This window comes from Saccoglossus kowalevskii, chromosome 8 (genome assembly GCF_978046115.1).
Source record: "Saccoglossus kowalevskii chromosome 8, keSacKowa6.1, whole genome shotgun sequence".
NCBI lineage: Eukaryota > Metazoa > Hemichordata > Enteropneusta > Harrimaniidae > Saccoglossus > Saccoglossus kowalevskii.
Genome location: NC_140648.1, coordinates 15782224 through 15802706, shown reverse-complemented (window position 1 = coordinate 15802706; position 20483 = coordinate 15782224). Strand labels below are relative to the sequence as shown.

At 33.8% G+C, this 20483-nt stretch overlaps 1 protein-coding gene across 1 annotated transcript; it reads left to right on the top strand.

The window, feature by feature from the left end:
- Positions 1–1652: 1652 nt before the first annotated feature.
- On the top strand, positions 1653–18699 carry LOC144356305 (uncharacterized). The gene is made up of 14 exons (XM_085502725.1): positions 1653–1740; positions 12159–12242; positions 12466–12561; positions 12713–12990; positions 13177–13302; positions 15168–15218; positions 15783–15824; positions 15912–15961; positions 16546–16583; positions 16789–16859; positions 17096–17260; positions 17445–17509; positions 17929–18012; positions 18430–18699. The coding sequence occupies exons 1-14, from the start codon at positions 1653–1655 to the stop codon at positions 18563–18565; spliced, it is 1374 nt and encodes a 457-aa protein (XP_085358851.1). The 3' UTR covers positions 18566–18699.
- The last annotated feature ends 1784 nt before the right edge of the window (positions 18700–20483 follow it).

Below are 20483 nucleotides of genomic sequence, written 5' to 3'. Positions count from 1 at the left end.
TAATGTTAAATAACGCATCTCATTCATTGAGACTACAACAGTCAAGTGCACAGTAATGTTAAATAATGCATCTCATTCATTGAGACTGCAAAAAAAGTCAAGTGAACAGTAATGTTAAATAATGCATCTCATTTATTAAGATTACAAAAGTCAAGTGAACAGTAATGTTAAATAATGCATCTCATTCATTGAGACTGCAAAAAGTCAAGGGAACAATAATGTTAAATAATGCATCTCATTCATTGAGACTACAAAAGTCAAGTGCACAACACCAAGACCATTGTATTATAATAACTAGACACCCCCGGTACTTTTGTATTGTAATAACTAGACAACCCCGGTACCATTGTATTGTAATAACTAGACACCCCGGTACCATTGTATTGTAATAACTAGACACCCCCGGTACCATTGTATTGTAATAACTATACACCCCGGTACCATTGTATTGTAATAACTAGACACCCCCGATTCCATTGTATTGTAATAACTAGACACCCCCGGTACCATTGTATTGTAATAACTAGACACCCCCGGTACAATTGTATTGTAATAACTATACACCCCCGGTACCATTGTATTGTAATAACTAGACACCCCCGATTCCATTGTATTGTAATAACTAGACACCCCCGGTACCATTGTATTGTAATAACTAGACACCCCGGTATCATTGTATTGTAATAACTGGACAGCCCATAACCATTGCAGTACAAAGGGATTGTACAGGGTAATTATCTATGGTCATGCATCGATAAAGACCGGATTGTTTTAGTAATTATTAGACTAATTACGCTGCCTAAATGTGAAACTGTAATAGCGGATTTAAATTTCACACTGAAAAAAATGAACATGCGTATTAGAAAATTCACGGTGCCGATCGAGATGGATAAAATCGTCTCCTGCGATACGGTACAGCGCACAATTTTGAAAACCTTGAAAAATATCACCACCAGAAGGTGCCAGTTTTGTTAGGAAACTAATTCAAGAACAGGATTGAATTACAGATATGTTTGATTTTATTTTGAACATGATTTTATAGAACTTAATAGTCAACACTTCATACAAGTGTGTCGCACAGCCATGGGACTGGGGATCAAGGTGGCCCTTACCTATGCTAATATCACTAGTACAATGACTGAGATTGAGAAATAAATGTTATCAGAATTACATGCCAAAACCTGCGAACCGGAAAAGGCACATTGGTTACATAAGATTTCTTTGGCCACAATGGCAAAGAACAACTTACTAAATTCCACGAATAATACAATTTTGTTCACCCCACATTTCAATGTATATTGTCTCCTATATTTAGTTGAAAGCCCTTCGTAAATAGGTTCATTTGGCTCCTTAACTAAATCCAGCAATTGACCCATTTGCGACAAATATATCGGTTTTGCCTAATTTTATTCTCGAGATTTCAGTGGGTAGCCAAGTTGCACATTAGCAAAAACACATTGTGATAGCAGTGGTTAATGCCAGCATTACAACAGTTCGTAGTTTGTCAGTATTTAGAAAGTTTATTGGAGATTCCCGACGTAGTTGATAACCCAGTCTTTCAAAACCAATTGATTTCGGGCGTTATACTGCCCGCAGTATAGTATAACATACATTTATGAAAAATGGAGGAGACTAACCTATTTTAACAAAAAATGGAAGACAATACAACTCAAACTGAATTACCATTGCTAGATACAACAATGATTCTGACGAGTACAGAAGGTGTACCAGTCTTACTCGGTACTTGCCGACAGTGCGTCGCCGTGTTGTCTGACAGTACCATGACTAACAGAAAGTGTCAGACACATGTTATCTATCAACTTGTTACAACGAACATGTCATTTTCAAGGAAATGGATGAGTTTACTACAGGAAAAATAAAATAATCAGAAAATTTACCTCTGAATGAACGGGTTACTCAAGCTAGATGCCCACAATAAAATGGCGGAGAAATGAAAGAGAGGCTATAGAAAAAACGTATTTTCACCGCGGTTTAAATATTCTCACCGCGGTTTAAATATTTTCACCGCGGTTTAAATATTCTCACCGCGGTTTAAATATTTTCACCGCGGTTTAAATATTCTCACCGCGGTTTAAATATTCTCACCGCGGTTTAAATATTCTCACCGCGGTTTAAATATTCCCACCGCGGTTTAAATATTCCCACCGCGGTTTAAATATTTTCACCGCGGTTTAAATATTTTCACCGCGGTGTAAATATTCTCACCGCGGTGTAAATACTGGTGAAAATGTCAAAAATTCGAAATAAAAGCAGAAAATTCACAATAAAAGCAGAAAACTCCTGGAGAAAATTTCGAAAATAGGAAAACAATTAGGAAATAACAAGTGAAAATGTCAAAAATTAAAAAAATTATCAATGGCCCTAATAAGCCACCGTAGATTTATATAATACACCATGTTTTCATATACCAGTGGTGTAAATTAACCACAAATAGTGATTCATATAAAACACCTAATTTTTATATACCAGTGATCTAAATTAACCACAGTGATTTTTATGTAATACACCATGTTTTCATATTCCAGTGGTGTAAATTAACCACAGCCAGTGATTTATATAATATACCATATTTTCGTATACCAGTGGTGTAAATTAATCACACATATTGATTTCTATAATAGAATTGATTTCTATAATACACTATGTTTTCATATACCAGTGGTGTAAACTAACCACAGACAGTGATTTATACAATACACCATGTTTTCATATACCAGTGGTGTAAATTAACAACAGCTAGTAATTTATATAATACACCATATTTTCGTATACCAGTGGTGTAAATTAATCACACATGTTGATTTCTATAATAGAATTGATTTCTATAATACACTATGTTTTCATATACCAGTGGTGTAAACTAACCACAGACAGTGATTTTTATACAATACACCATGTTTTCATATACCAGTGGTGTAAATTAACGACAGCTAGTGATTTAGTGAATGTATACATATCATATTTCTCCATATATATTAAATAATTATTTTCTGTTTTATTGTTTCATTTGGAAAGAATATATCAACGTGCAAATATCTCACTATATTTTGGGGTGCCTTAGTAGGATGAAAGTGTTTCGTAGTGTCTTATTAGGCACTTGAAATCGACATCACTTCTAGTGGTTTTTAATAGCAGAATGTTTTTTTTATTGTGGTCTTGTTGAATATTATGATATGGCAGGTTTTCTTGCAAATAAAAACCAAACAAAAAAACAACAACAAATTATATTGACAGTGCTTGATTTCTGTTTTCTGTCACTAAGATAAACAATTAGTGGGGATAATCTCTTTTTAAGAGTTTTGATAAGCACTCTTGCATTAAATTCAATGAAGTCAAATCTTAAGTTTCTACAAATACTATATTTATCTAGAAAATTGTTTTATATAGTTCGTATTATGGTTCATACTAACATAACAATTGCATTTTTTGATGGGACGACTGCCCCTCTGCCCCCCCCTGTGCCGCCGCCACTGAGATTAACTACAATTATTTTTTTGAGAAGTTTCACACTGACATGCCTCCATAATTAAATTTTACAATTCGAATTTGTACCGAAAACGCGGGGTCGCATGCAATGGACGGAATCGAACTGTTTAATTAACGGAGTGTCTCGTGCCACGCCCGCAGGAGACAATATGGATATTGCCACGGGCGTGGCAGGAGACAATGTGGCTCTTGCCACGTCCCGGAAGTGACGTACCGACGTTCAATGTGTAGTTTCGGCCGTCATATACAGATTTTTCACTTGTTTTACCATCGATGTTCGGATAAAATACTTTCACAGTGGTGTCGTTGGCAGAAATAATTTCAATTCGCGCATTTTATACGAAAATGCGAAGTTCAACCATTGGCGGAACCTTTGTACGCCCTCCGGTGTTGGGAACTTGGAACACTACGTTTACCTAAAGCCGCCCTCGGCGTTTATCAATCTAATAAAACTCGCAAATCACGGCCTCGTTATATAACGAAAATACACTATTAAAATTATTAAAATATTTTTTTTCAGGAAATTCGTTACTTGGTTTCTCTGAAAACTAGTAAATCAAATTACTTCAGAAATGACTAGGCAGTGCCTGCATGAACATGTATTGAGCAATCATTACATAGCCTTGTAATTTAACATGCACTGGTTTAATTTTCCCATTTAGGCGGGGACATTGATTTACTTATCTGATCATCTTGGATCATTATTATTAGAATGCTTTTAATTATTATCACAATATAACAACTACTTTGCTGTACAACACATTCACCATTCTATGAATATTCTTATGTGGTCATCATCATTAAATGTTTATGCATTGCTATGTTCATACAGCTTCACATTTGGTTATTACACATGTACAATAAATTTGAAAATCTACAGAACAATAACGATTTTCAAATAATAAACTAACCTATATTTTGTATAAATAAACTATATTTTGTTTTCCCTTCCATATGACACCAAAGTAACAAGCTTTAGAATTTCTGTGGAATTTGAGCGAAAACAAACTGGTTTTTGGAATGACGGACTGATACATTTCGATCATGAGTTTTTTTATTTTTCCCTGTTAAGGAAAAGTTTACGAGAAACAAAAGGCAACTAAAAAACAATCTATGTAAAACAAACATCGAAAAATACTTAAAGATTGGTTAATCAAGTATACATTTACTGGAATTATTTTATATAACATGATATGCCATCATAAACGTCTCTTAAAATGTGATATTGAAGTAGTAAAAGTACTGCAAAATGACTTCTTTGGGTAATTGTTCCATACGAAATGTTCGACTCAAATACATCTCGAAATTTCTCCGAGATGATGTAAAATTTACAGCATCCTCACCGATGAGATTCAAAGGCGAATTAGTTTCAAACAACTTGTGATAAGAGAAGTTTATTTACCAACTGGCAATTCAAGATTTCAGCGGACAAGTACTCGAGTACAGCAGACAAGTAGGCCGGAGCACCGGTACCGCCCGGCTTATCGACACCGAGGCGCCCTCTATCATGAAATGTTGTACACATAAACGGGGACAAGCTTGGCTTTGTCTCATTTACCAGACATATTGAATTATCATTTTTTAGGCTCGACGAGAAAACTTACATTTTCTGGTAGTATTTATACCTATCGGATTCAGTCCAATAAACACATCTCTCAATCGATGGACTGGTATAATTGTCCAATGTAAGTGCGTTTGAAATAGAACATCAACACGAAATGTCTGTGTCATCTTTCTTGTAAACAGATCAAGTCGACATTTGCTGCAATTAAAAACAAACTAATCCGGTTGACCTATTATGTGATTTATTATTTGGCCAGAAATTTGAGCGGAAATTTGCTAGATTTACCTTAATTGCTGATGTCTCTTTTCTTAGTCACGACACAAACAACAACCCATATTTCGATGTTGTTCATTAGGGATTATCGATTTAAAACGTGAGAGAGGGGCAGACAATTTGAATATAATCTGTACTGCGTATTTTTTTTTATTTCTGGTATTTTTTTTTTTATTTTAACCATATTTTTAAACTATCTTATTATAACTATTGTAGGATTTCGTGATTACTAAAACTTAACAAACTACCAACAGATACCACTGATGAGTTGAAATGTTTATTGTCTGTACCATATTACAATATACATTTGAATATCGTGAATAAATAATACTGCGACAAAGTAATTTTACCTGAAGTTCCAACACCGTAGACACAGCAATAGAATTGCATTATAGCCACTGGTCCTTATAGTAAAATAGAGATGATTGCATAAGCTTTATTTTGGAACTTTTCTTGTCTGACTGCCATTTACAGTTTTTGTATGTTAATTGTCATTTTATCCTAAATATCTGTCAAAAATATATCTCTATGCAAACTATATAACTTTCTGAAATATACAGTAAAATATATCTATTGTGATAACAATAGTCAACTCCATCAGTTCAGATAATTTCGTCCCTTATTGGGTGAAACATCACAGACTGGACAGCATTTAATCTAGTACATGGATTAAAACTAAAAAATTTCCATTCTTACCAATTTCAATATGACAACTGTATTGTATATGGTAATTGTAGTTTGTTGTTTCCGAATTAAAAATAATCAGCAATTAGAAATAAGTTAAAGTTACTGATGTACCATCCGGTAACTCTGAATCACGATTTGTAATCAGGCATATTCTAATTACTTAAAATCAGTTCTCTCATTTAAAATCCCAAAAATATTGTTCGAGTATTGACACGTAAAATTTCCAACAATTTTTTTTAAATTTTATCATGTTTCGCATTTATTAATTGTAATAGGTGATTTTCCGTACAATTGCGAGATCTCGCGAGATGCATGAAAGACGCGCGTCGAACGTCTGCCGCAAAAATCGAACGATTTGATTTGAACTAGAATTTCTTTATTTCGTAGCTTACATTGACCGGCCGATCTTCGACAGAGAAATATTGCTTCCGAATACCCTTACTTAATCGAAATTGCCTATCATCAAATGTGGACAGCACATTATTAAGCATGGAAATGTCCCCAAAATATTTTCGCGTTTGTCAAATCTCACGCGATGTTTGACGCGACTACGACGCTATGACCTTTGTTTGTCCTGTTTTTACGTTCGATTTCACGCATAACGCGTGATTCTCGCAGTGGACGAAAAATGGTCTATTGCAACCCGTTGTGTCGTCACCGGAAGCGCTGTCCCAGCACAAACCTGTGTCATATGACGCCTTACTAGCCGATTTTGGCTAAAATTCCGCTCCGCCGCCTCTTTACAACAGTGTTTATACGCGGAACTTGATATTGCTTTTTACAATTTGGGTTGCCTTTGAATCACATATTTTAGTGAAATAATGTTTATAGAGTGAAATATTATTGTCATACATAATTCAATCTTTGAAACAACAGAAACCAACACATAATAACGATAATCAAATTTGTGTTTGAAGTTCGAAAGTAGTTGCGTTATTTCCGGTTTCAACTAGTTCGAAAATAGAACGTCCTTGAGCGCAATAAAATCACGCGTAGAACTCCATCCGAACCAGACTCTAGCAGCGTAAACTTATTGCAATTTGCGCAATTTGGGCCCAGTTTGTTCTTACAAGTTTTCTAAGTTTCATTTATCATTATTTAGTAAACAGGTGTCTGAAACGATTTAATATATCCGAAAAATACGTGTCAATCGACGATTGACTTCGAAACGTTCGAAATTTCGAACAAACTCCCGGCACACCTAGCGCGATATGCGTCAGATCGGTGTAGAAGACGCCGACCTGCAGCGTCAATGATTGCAACCCCTTCTCTTGTCAAATACACTTTTACACTTCAAAACAATCTTTGACATGCAATTACAGTTATAATATGTTTACTGTCTGTACTTATGACGCAGCAACACAACCTGTCTTATAGTTTTTCGAAATCACTGTCTGGAATTACGTCGAATGATTCCGTGAATTGTCTCTTCTTATTCCAGGAAATCGGCTGCTTTTTAATGATAAAACACTATGACCAAATTCTCCAGAGTTAAGCTGGACCTTTAGAACCATTGGGGGACGGGCGATGATAGAATTGAAAAATAACTGTACACTGAAAAAAAATCATGAAAACAAATCCGGGGAGTAATAACGCATGCTTAACTCTTAGGAAAACATATTTGGTACAGTGGTAAACAAAACAAATTGCAGCAAATTGTAACTGGCTACAATTAATAAGCTGTATCAGAGGTACATTACTTGGGGTTTGCAACTACGGTGACATGATACCAAGATCCCGTCACAATCTCGCTCTCGCATAAGCGTTCCAACTCAGAAAAATGCGAATGCGCATGCCCGAGGTAACTAGGATACTGGGATGTCCAGGTGGATCAAAATAGCTGCCCACGATATGACGGATTACGAGAACTATATTTTCTGTACATTTTCGATGTATTACATTTTTCACTATGATAGTGACAAGAAAAGTTTTATTTTTTCATTACAAACCTTGAACATTGATATGTGTCATGTCAAAAGATCGTAGCCTCAGTCTCGCTATCTACGAGAAGAGACTTGAATGGGATCTTGACATGATGTCACCATACAGTACTGTCATGAATTTGTTTTCGCGTATCTGTTGACCGACTTAATGAACTGATTATTAGCTGAATTGCTGTGTTACGTCTGTCATCGTTTAGGTCTATTTGAAGTTTTGGACGGAACTTGGCTCAGTGATTTGGAACTAATTACCAGATAACCGCTGCTATTCAGATTACTCATTCTGACAGTTTATATTCATAGTTATTAATGTAGTGAATGATTAATCAAAAGATATGACGTATTCAGTACTTAGTGTGATTGGCTTTATGATTGAAGGTTACGCCCTAGAGTATTTTTTACTGCTTTGTAATTGGTTAGAGTTTTGAAAATGAATAAAGAGAGTTTGAGTTGGTCTTGGCGAATACTCCCGTAAGAGAGACCTAGCTCGAGCCATTCCATTAGAGCGCGTCCGTTCCATTAGAGAGCATTCCATTAGAGAGCGGTCACGTGACGTGTGATCACCTGACAAATGCTGGATACACGCTCTAACGGCAAATACCGTTAGGTTTAGCGAATTTACGAACCGTTACGAAAGAGTTTGCTCGTTCAAAGGCCGTTTTTGTAAAAGCGACAGCCTTGTTCGATACACTGTTCATTTACACAATCTTTCCTGGCACCATACGCACTCACACTGTTAGCGGCGGAGTGAAACGCGCCCATGTCATGCCATTAACCGATTACTGACGACTATGTATTTCAACGCGCCCATGTCATGCCATTAACCGATTACTGACGTCTATGTAATTCATGTCTTTGGCATGAAAGCTATAAAATATATGAAATACAAGGCCTTGCTATCGTTTGAACATTTCAAATATTTAATTAGTCTAGCGTTTTTTTTTTTTCATTCCATTGGAGACGAGTCGCTCTTCATTCCATTACAGGACGGTATGACCCAAACCACCCTCTAACGTCGCTCTATTTACTTGATTTGATATGGGAGCTATTAAATATAATTAATAAAATATATTCAAACAGTTTTGAACATTTCAATTATTTATTTGGCCAAGCGATCGTGTCATTCCTTTACAGACGAGTCGCTCTTCATTCCATTACAGGACGGTATGACCCAAACCACCCTCTAACGTCGCTCTATTTACTTGATTTGATATGGGAGCTATTAAATATAATTAATAAAATATATTCAAACAGTTTTTAACATTTCAGTTATTTAATTAGCCAAGCGATCGTGTCATTCCATTACAGACGAGTCGCTCTTCATTCCATTACAGGACGGTATGACCCAAACCACCCTCTAACGTCGCTCTATTTACTTGAATTGATATGGGAGCTATTAAATATATTTAATACAATATATTCAAACAGTTTTGAACATTTTAATTATTTAATTTGCCAAGCGATCGTGTCATTCCATTACAGACGAGTCGCTCTTCATTCCATTACAGGACGGTGTGACCCAAACCACCCTCTAACGTCGCTCTATTTACTTGATTTGATATGGGAGCTATTAAATATATTTAATACAATATATTCAAACAGTTTTGAACATTTTAATTATTTAATTTGCCAAGCGATCGTGTCATTCCATTACAGACGAGTCGCTCTTCATTCCATTACAGGACGGTATGACCCAAACCACCCTCTAACGTCGCTCTATTTACTTGATTTGATATGGGAGCTATTAAATATAATTAATAAAATATATTCAAACAGTTTTGAACATTTCAATTATTTAATTTGTCAAGCGATCGTGTCATTCCATTACAGACGAGTCGCTCTTCATTCCATTACAGGACGGTATGACCCAAACCACCCTCTAACGTCGCTCTATTTACTTGAATTGATATGGGAGCTAGTAAATATATTTAATACAATATATTCAAACAGTTTTGAACATTTTAATTATTTAATTTGCCAAGCGATCGTGTCATTCCATTACAGATGAGTCGCTCTTCATTCCATTACAGGACGGTATGACCCAAACCACCCTCTAACGTCGCTCTATTTACTTGATTTGATATGGGAGCTATTAAATATATTTAATACAATATATTCAAACAGTTTTGAACATTTTAATTATTTAATTTGCCAAGCGATCGTGTCATTCCATTACAGACGAGTCGCTCTTCATTCCATTACAGGACGGTATGACCCAAACCACCCTCTAACGTCGCTCTATTTACTTGATTTGATATGGGAGCTATTAAATATAATTAATAAAATATATTCAAACAGTTTTGAACATTTCAATTATTTAATTTGTCAAGCGATCGTTTCATTCCATTACAGACGAGTCGCTCTTCATTCCATTACAGGACGGTATGACCCAAACCACCCTCTAACGTCGCTCTATTTACTTGAATTGATATGGGAGCTAGTAAATATATTTAATACAATATATTCAAACAGTTTTGAACATTTTAATTATTTAATTTGCCAAGCGATCGTGTCATTCCATTACAGACGAGTCGCTCTTCATTCCATTACTGGACGGTATGACCCAAACCACCCTCTAACGTCGCTCTATTTACTTGAATTGATATGGGAGCTATTACATATATTTAATACAATATATTCAAACAGTTTTGAACATTTTAATTATTTAATTGGCCAAGCGATCGTGTCATTCCATTACAGACGAGTCGCTCTTCGTTCCATTACAGGACGGTATGACCCAAACCACCCTCTAACGTCGCTCTATTTACTTGATTTGATATGGGAGCTATTAAATATAATTAATAAAATATATTCAAACAGTTTTGAACATTTTAATTATTTAATTGGCCAAGCGATCGTGTCATTCCATTACAGACGAGTCGCTCTTCGTTCCATTACAGGACGGTATGACCCAAACCACCCTCTAACGTCGCTCTATTTACTTGATTTGATATGGGAGCGATTAAATATAATTAATACAATATATTCAAACAGTTTTGAACATTTCAATTATTTAATTAGCCAAGCGATCGTGTCATTCCATTACAGACGAGTCGCTCTTCATTCCATTACAGGACGGTATGACCCTAACCACCCTCTAACGTCGCTCTATTTACTTGATTTGATATGGGAGCTATTAAATATAATTAATACAATATATTCAAACAGTTTTGAACATTTAAATTATTTAATTTGCCAAGCGATCGTGTCATTCCATTACAGACGAGTCGCTCTTCCTTCCATTACAGGACGTTATGACCCAAACCACCCTCTAACGTCGCTCTATTTACTTGATTTGATATGGGAGCGATTAAATATAATTAATACAATATATTCAAACAGTTTTGAACATTTCAATTATTTAATTAGCCAAGCGATCGTGTCATTCCATTACAGACGAGTCGCTCTTCATTCCATTACAGGACGGTATGACCCTAACCACCCTCTAACGTCGCTCTATTTACTTGATTTGATATGGGAGCTATTAAATATAATTAATACAATATATTCAAACAGTTTTGAACATTTCAATTATTTAATTAGCCAAGCGATCGTGTCATTCCATTACAGACGAGTCGCTCTTCATTCCATTACAGGACGGTATGACCCTAACCACCCTCTAACCTCGCTCTATTTACTTGAATTGATATGGGAGCCATTAAATATATTTAATACAATATATTCAAACAGTTTTGAACATTTCAATTATTTAATTGGCCAAGCGATCGTGTCATTCCATTACAGACGAGTCGCTCTTCATTCCATTACAGGACGGTATGACCCAAACCACCCTCTAACGTCGCTCTATTTACTTGAATTGATATGGGAGCTATTAAATATATTTAATACAATATATTCAAACAGTTTTGAACATTTTAATTATTTAATTTGCCAAGCGATCGTGTCATACCATTACAGACGAGTCGCTCTTCATTCCATTACAGGACGGTGTGACCCAAACCACCCTCTAACGTCGCTCTATTTACTTGATTTGATATGGGAGCCATTAATTAATCGTTATTGGTAGGTAGTTTACATTATTTTAGTTTGTTAGACATTTGCATGTGTCATGCTAAAGCATACAACTACTTTTTAAAACAAACTAACCTAATTCAAATTCACGCTCGTTATAATCACGTTTCATTGCATATTGTGCTCACGTGTATGTATTTTGCTATTGCTTTTAGCCAATAACTCTGCTGTGCCAGTCAGTACACCAAATTCAGCTACATGTAGTCGGAATGAAGTAATCCATAGCAAAAATGTTGCCGGTGAGGATTTTATGTTATGTTACAATATTTCATAATTATATTTATATCTTAATTATATATCATGAAATTTAGTATTGAATCACATTAACTAAATGCTTAATGAAATACATTGATGTAGTTCAATCTAATAGCATTTACATGTCACCTGGTACCACAAATATAGGATTAATGTCAGGTTAAAATTTATAAAACTGTTTAAAATTGGAACACTGTTTTTGTTTAGATGGAAACAATGGGGATAGCACGTTATCACAAACATCAGACATAGAATATGTCAAAGGAATGCTTGGTTCACTTGGAAACAAAGATGATATGTCAGGTAAGCAGGAAGATAGTAGTATGTAGTATGTATACCCAGCTCATTTATAAACAAAGGTACCAACATTATGGAATGCTGTCGTATATGTAAGTCTTACAAGTAAGGCATAAACGTGACCTGTGACAGTCCTTATGTTTTTCCTATAATACAGTGTATATCAAAGAGTTTTTGGATTTACTAAATGTGTTGAAACAGTCACGGATGGAAGCAGAACATGTTGCTAAATATACTGATGAGCTGAATGCCGCCCTACGGAAAGAAGGCTTACAGATAAAAAATCCACCGACCCCTGGGGACGGCAATTGCTTGTTTCACGCTCTAAGTGACCAGATGAGTGGGAAACTAAATATCCTCCAAGACGTTCTGGATCATCTGATGTTACGACAGATAGTAATTGATTACATGATAAATTCTAAAGAAAATCTTGAGGTTGGAATTAATTACATATGCATGTTACATTATATCATATAAATATTCTTCTTCTTTCTAACTGTATATTTTTTTTTAATAATCGAATGTAAGATGTTTTTTATGTTAATATAAATAATTGAAACAGTAAATGAATAATGTATGAATGAACGAATGAATCCGCTTCTGTATTAATTATTTTAATAGGATCTTGTGAGTGCAGATCTCCTGGACATGAAATTGAGCTGGGACGAATATATTGAGAATATGAGAAAACCAGGTGTATGGGGTGATCAAATTGTGCTTACAGTTGTTGCAATAATGACAAACACTGTAATTAAGCTAGTTTCACCGACTTTTACAAGAGTGATCCGTCCACCTGAATCGGGTACTGACACTATGTATTTAGGGTATATACCTCATTTACATTTTTTGTCTGTTAATCCTGTTGCAGGCAAGTATAAAACTGTTAATTAACATTCCAGTTACTATATGCTGACGTTACAAATTAGATGAGAACTCGCAAAAATGAGCGTGTTTTCTAAAATATAGGCATGGTCAATTTTGTAACTGGATGTTTTCGTAACTCGATGTTAATAATTCGAAAATTCAGCATCTCATACAAAACGCTGTGAAATCTCGGTATGCAAATCGTTATGTGTTTTCTCCACTTCGTAAGGATTTCACATTTTTGACTCCCATGTGCGAAGCACAAAATGGGAGTCTTTGCAGTTAGTGTGTCTGTCTGTATGTATGTGTGTGTGTGTGTGTGTGTGTGTATGTGTGTATGTGTGTCCGACTGTTCCACTGCTATCTCAAGAACCATACATCGGTTTTTGATGAAACTTGGTGCATAGATGCTCTGGGCCAATGCGCAGATTTGATTACGTTTTGGTAAAAATCCATGCTTGTTAATTACCTAATTTGCATGATAATTAGCTAATTTTTAGCTGTTCTATGACTGTTCCACTGATATCTAAAGAACCACTCATTGGATTTTGATGAAACTTGGTGCATAGATGCTCTGGACTAATGCGCAGATTTGATAAGGTTTTGGTTGAAATTCATACATATTAATTACCTTATTTGCATGATAATTAGCTAATTTTTAGCTGTCCCTTGACTGTTCCACTAATATCTAAAGAGCCATTCATTAGATATTGATGAAACTTGGCACATAGATGCTGTGCACATAATTAACCTGATTTGCATACTGATTAGTCAATTTTTGGCTTTTCCAATGATATCTCAGGTACTAATCATCACATTTCAATGAAACTTGCATAGATAAATAGGACGATGCACAGACGGATGTGTGAAATATTAATTACCTAATTTGCACAATTAATCAATTTTCAGATTTTGATATGTTAAGTACTAATACTTAAAACAATACACAATACACAGACCCGCTCAGTTTTGAGTTAATTTGCATAATAAATCATCATTTTTGGTTCTAATCACATTTCAATGAAACTTCGTATAAAGATGGTCTGTGACAGTACTTATCATAATTCAGTGAGTCTTGGTACATATGTACTCTAACACAAGGTGATGATCAAATTAGTTTTAGGTTTATATACATCTATAATAATTACCTAATTTGCATAATAATTTACGTTTTCGCTTACCGCTATTTTAGTTATGAATAATCATCACATTATAATGAAACTTTGTACATGTACACCCAGAAAAGATATACAGACCTAAATCTATGTATGATAATTGCTTAATTTGTATAATAATTCATTTGGTTCATTGAGGTAATCCACGGACGTGATTAGTTTAATGTTGATGAACATGCATATTGATTATCTATTATTAGCCCATTTCTGATATCTAAAAAAATCAGATTTAAATTTAATTCATCACAGAGGTGCTTAGGAACTAATTAGACTAAAAACAATGGATGATAAATAAAATGTATTTTCTGTATGTATTATAAATTTTGATAGTATGAATCACATTTGTTTCATGTTTCATGAATCTCAAATAGCAGACACAAATTATTTGCCAAGTTACTTGTTTGAAAAGCAAATTTTAAATTTTGAATTAATTTTGATAATCTCACAACACGTTCTTTCTAAGCTTTCTTTGATTATGATTTGTATTCAGTGTATTGGTTAAATGTAATTGTAGTACAAATATAAACTTGCATTGTTGTAATTGCCTTTTCCTAATCACATTTTATTTATTAGGGATTACCCTGCCAGGTCAATAATAAAGATTGTGGCGTGTTTGTTTTGAAGGTAAGTTGTAATAACGTGCACTGGCGCATACACTATGTCAAATCAATCAATTATAATATAGTACCAATCATACTTACTTACATTCTGCCAAACGTGTATACACATGTAAATATCATTTAATTGTGTAAATTGTGAATATTATAATGTGCCCACTACACTGCAATTCCGACATACTTCCAGAAAAGCGTAATATGGTTTTCTATTAAAAAAAGAAAATGGTTTATTTGTAAATGTCTCAAAAGGACAAAATATGGTGATTGCAATCTCCAACAGGCTAAACATAAATGTGTGTGTTTCAATATCACATCTCTGTATACGATTCTAGCCTTAAGTCCCCACTAGAGCTCATGTAATTAAACGAAACACGACAATTAATCATCCACATCCAAGGATGATTGCTCTAATTTTTATTTGATTATCAGTTGATATTATACTTAAAAAGTACCACATATTGAACTGTTCCTCCTTTAGAATATATAATACTTTCAATGTTTGTTAATTGAACATTGTATTTACATTTTATTGTACCTTATTACAATATCTATGTGTGTTTTGGTTATGTAGTACCTGAAATGTTGTCTCCTTGGTGAGGATATCATGTTTAAGGTGAGTAAATCGGAATATTTTGTAGCATTTTCCAGGTTACCTTCTTGTATTTTTATTAACATAACACTAAAACAATATTTTTTGTAGGTCGAATCAACGCTTTTAAGAGAAGAGGTGAAAACAGACTTGTTGCAATGGTATGTATATTGCAAGACTACAATATTTTGGATTTTGAACGATTATTAACTTTCATTTTTCGTGTCAATAATGTCAAAACATTGCTGGTCTCAAAAGATAATTTGAAAACATAATGATACAGCGTTTGAGTTGATATAAACATAACAAGTATTGAAATTACCAGAAACGAACCGTTAAACAGTGTAAACAACATGAACATTAGTGTCCCATGTTAAAGTTGTGCAGTCTCGGGATTGTGGTGCCGCAGTTTAAACTCCATATATTTTGCAATAATGTATTTAAACATTCAACCACAATTAACTACTATCTATCCAGTCTTGCTTTCAATACTTAATCCTAACCGGAACTTTTTCTAACATTCTTTTCACTTGAATTTATCGTAAATGATATGTTATCCCATTTTGTATGATCAATAGAATATATCTCTATGACCCTTAGATGCATATCATAGGTTTGGGGTTTTGTATATATCTTATCAGTGACATTGTTTCTGCCAAGATCAGGCTTAGAATTCAAACTGATTTTATCACTTCTTATGGTGATATATCATAATATATATATTTAATAAATAATTTATTGACAGGAAACAAGTACTGGAAGTTGGGGAAGTTGAAGATTCAGGTTAATATCAACATTTTCAAATCTTTCATATTGAAAAATTACATTTTGGTTCTTTGTTAATTGTCATGTGTTAAAAATGCGTCTGCCGTTTTAGGTCAACATTATTTAATATAATACCTGGCTAATAAGCCATGAAACGTATGCTAGTTCGATTATATAACTGAAATGTAATGATATATCAATGGTTTGTTGCGTTTGTTTGCAGATTGTAGTTCATCAATAGAGATGGAAAATCTTGATAATGACAAAATAACTGGAGAAATTACAGAAAATCAGGTAAAACACACAAAATAATACTACGTAAAGTCTTTGTGTATGACTAAAATTATTTATGTTTTTGTAACGTGTAAAGTCTTGTAAGTTCTTCTTTTATATCTATGCAAGAACCCAGCAACAGAGCGTTATTTGGGTTGGGGGTTTTCATTTGTAATTTGCATAACTAATATAAATATTCAAATCAACCTTCTGACAATGATCTAATGTTCGATACTTTGCATTTGTTTACAATATAGTACCAAGAAATGTTACACCTCACAGATGGTATAATAACGTGTAGTGGAGATTGTATTGGCCATTTAAATCGACACGTCATGTTTGTGGCAGACTACAATAAAAATTATTGTGGAAGAACTACCCATGTGAGACATGGGTATGGCAATGAATACGTGTCAGATAAGGTGAGTTTATTTGATTATTTATGGGTATCATTAAATTGTCTTGTGGAAATTCAATATTCCTTTATAATAAAGAGATCACGATAAAGTTAAATTTGTTGTTTTCACATCTCACATTGTATATTTATTTGTATAACCACTTCCCACACCACTAACTGTCCTATAATCATCCTCATACATTTCATAGGTCCATGAACAAATCAAAGAACGAATGATAAAAGAACACCTGGTGAAGAAAAAAATGTCCAAAAGGTTAACACTTATTACAAAATTGTTATTTTGCAAACACACTTATTGAATGGAGTGAAATTGTTGTCTCTTCAATCTGTGGCGTCAATGTTTCCCAGTGTATATAATATGTAAGTGGTCATATATATGCCGTTCACATAATTACAGGTAAACGAACACAAGATCCGAACTCGCAATTTAATTAAAAACTTAACTAAATTTTGCTAGTACTATGATTGAAATTTGACTGTTGTAGCATGAATGCTCATGTAAATTTGTTTTCTCTGTATGCTTGTATCATTTATCGTAGTGTATATGTGTTGATTGTTTAGACTTGAATAGATTCGTTCACTCTTATACATTTGAATACGAATTTAAATATGAAGTGGTCGTAACAGTGTTTCTATATGGTATTTCTTAAATTAATTGTATTTTAATTGTAGTATATTTGAAACAAGTACGAATATGCTATGTACAACAAGCAAAAAAGTGTATATGAAGAGAGAAGCATTGAATTCTCCTATGTTGTAAGTTAACTTTGCTTTATTCAAACAAATCATAATTTCGCGATCATGGGAGATTGTCATTTACACAACTTTTTATGATTTAAGACAATACATACGAAAGTCGACATGAACGGTTCTCCTAAAGAAACTGGGAAATGTTTCTAAATGAATGAAATGGAAATGTAATTATCTAGCTAGACCAGTTGTGTCGGACATGAGTAGACATTTGCATATGTATAATATATACGGCTTACAATATCAATTGTGTTTTTGCTCAGTGGACAATTTGGATACCAGATATAACTTTCCTTTTCAATATGAAAGAATTAAATAAACAAAAACGCTTTTTAATATTTTTGTGAAGAACAATGCTATTCCCCAATATTGACAGTATGAATCAAATTGATTAAAAGGAATATTTCTTATTTTTCTTTCCAGTTTTGCAACTAGATTTGTGGATGACGTATTAGTGAAAGAATGTATCGCATATTTACTCAAGGTTAAACTGAACATTTCTTTAAAGGAGGCAGATGATTTGTGCAGACAAACTGACAAGCTGAAAACTGAAATTTGAAATATTCATTGTTATGTGTGTACTACAGTCGCATATGCATGTTTCATGGTGTACGTCTCTCACTACATTATAGTGTACAAAGTCGAAGTTGTTAGTTTAATTTATACTTATTAAAACGAGTTATATAATTGTTACTACTGCGTTGCGTTTCATTACTTTATTAAATACACTTTTGTATAATAAACATGTTTCATTCTAGCATCATCAATATTTTAACTATATTTAGATTATATATACAAGTAATGACGATGAATCAAACTCTAGCATCATAAATGTCACAACACCAATAACATGATATACATGTCAAAGTAATGTAAACTCGCATTGCAAGATAGCTATAAAATTTGCTTCTTAAAAGACCAACTGAGATGTTAATTTAAAGAATTAGAACGTGTCATTTTTTTGTAGGAGTTCATTCTGCATTGGGCTCACCGAAAATATCGCTATCAAGTTTATATTTATCAAACAAAAGTTAAAAAATGTAGAAAAATCTCAGCTAAATCGACAATAGTAATTACTTTTGTAATATGTGCAAACAAAGATAATTCTTATATTTATATGTTGTTCTTGTACTTATCCCATTTCCTCAGGTTCATGAAAATTGGCTATTATGTATTTCAACAACAATTTGGCATACAAATTCAAATAAAATAAACAAATAAATGGATTATTATGTGAACTACGTTGGTTGCGTACGTTAATAGGTCACATTTTGCATTTTTACGCGTGTTCTCATCCTCCCTCTCAGATAATGATACGGTTCAAATTGCGTGCACACCAAAGCCGTTCGTTCAATAAACTAGTTTGTTATTTAGGTAGTTAATTTGATAGCCATCTTGCAACACTGTAGTTCCATGCGCACTTGTCTTATGAGTAAGTACCCCAAACTAGGGAGGGTATAAATAGGTCCCAACAATGAACTATTCAAATTATTCAGCATATTAATAGCAAATTAATAGCTGTAATTCATAACCTAACCACCACCACAATTAACTTGAACCAAGCAGCGCAATTCTGTGCACAGGCAGTAGTAGTGGTATATGTTAACTATTATTTAACTTAATCAGTGGTTTGTAAACAAACTGGTTCTAATGAAATGAGGAGAAACTGTAAGGAATAAAATCGACACGTACTACAAAGAATTACATAAGTGTTTTCGTAGGATATATATAAAATTAATTTATTTTATCAGGTGGTTAGAAGAATAAACAAGTTAAACGAAATGGACACAATACGCGAATGTTCAATCGCCATGTAATGATTCAATAAATAAGAAAATGAAAAGCGACTCGTCTGTAATGGAATGACACGATCGCTTGGCAAATTAAATAATTGAAATGTTCAAAACTGTTTGAATATATTTTATTAATTATATTTAATAGCTCCCATATCAAATCAAGTAAATAGAGCGACGTTAGAGGGTGGTTTTGGTCAAACCGTCCTGTAATGGAATGAAGAGCGACTCGTCTGTAATGGAATGACACGATCGCTTGGCCAATTAAATAATTGAAATGTTCAAAACTGTTTGAATATATTGTATTAAATATATTTAATAGCTCCCATATCAAATCAAGTAAATAGAGCGACGTTAGAGGGTGGTTTGGGTCATACCGTCCTGTAATGGAATGAAGAGCGACTCGTCTGTAATGGAATGACACGATCGCTTGGCAAATTAAATAATTAAAATGTTCAAAACTGTTTGAATATATTGTATTAAATATATTTAATAGCTCCCATATCAAATCAAGTAAATAGAGCGACGTTAGAGGGTGGTTTGGGTCATACCGTCCTGTAATGGAATGAAGAGCGACTCGTCTGTAATGGAATGACACGATCGCTTGGCCAATTAAATAATTGAAATGTTCAAAACTGTTTGAATATATTGTATTAAATATATTTAATAGCTCCCATATCAAAT

What these genes read in the sequence shown, in the direction of transcription:
- LOC144356305 (XM_085502725.1), top strand. Translation starts at nt 1,653, where the DNA reads ATGGAAGACAATACAACTCAAACTGAATTACCATTGCTAGATACAACA. An exon ending in AGGTGTACCAGTCTTACTCG is followed by an intron (nt 1,741 to 12,158) that starts GTACTTGCCGAC and finishes TATTGCTTTTAG; the next exon opens with CCAATAACTCTGCTGTGCCA. An exon ending in CCATAGCAAAAATGTTGCCG is followed by an intron (nt 12,243 to 12,465) that starts GTGAGGATTTTA and finishes GTTTTTGTTTAG; the next exon opens with ATGGAAACAATGGGGATAGC.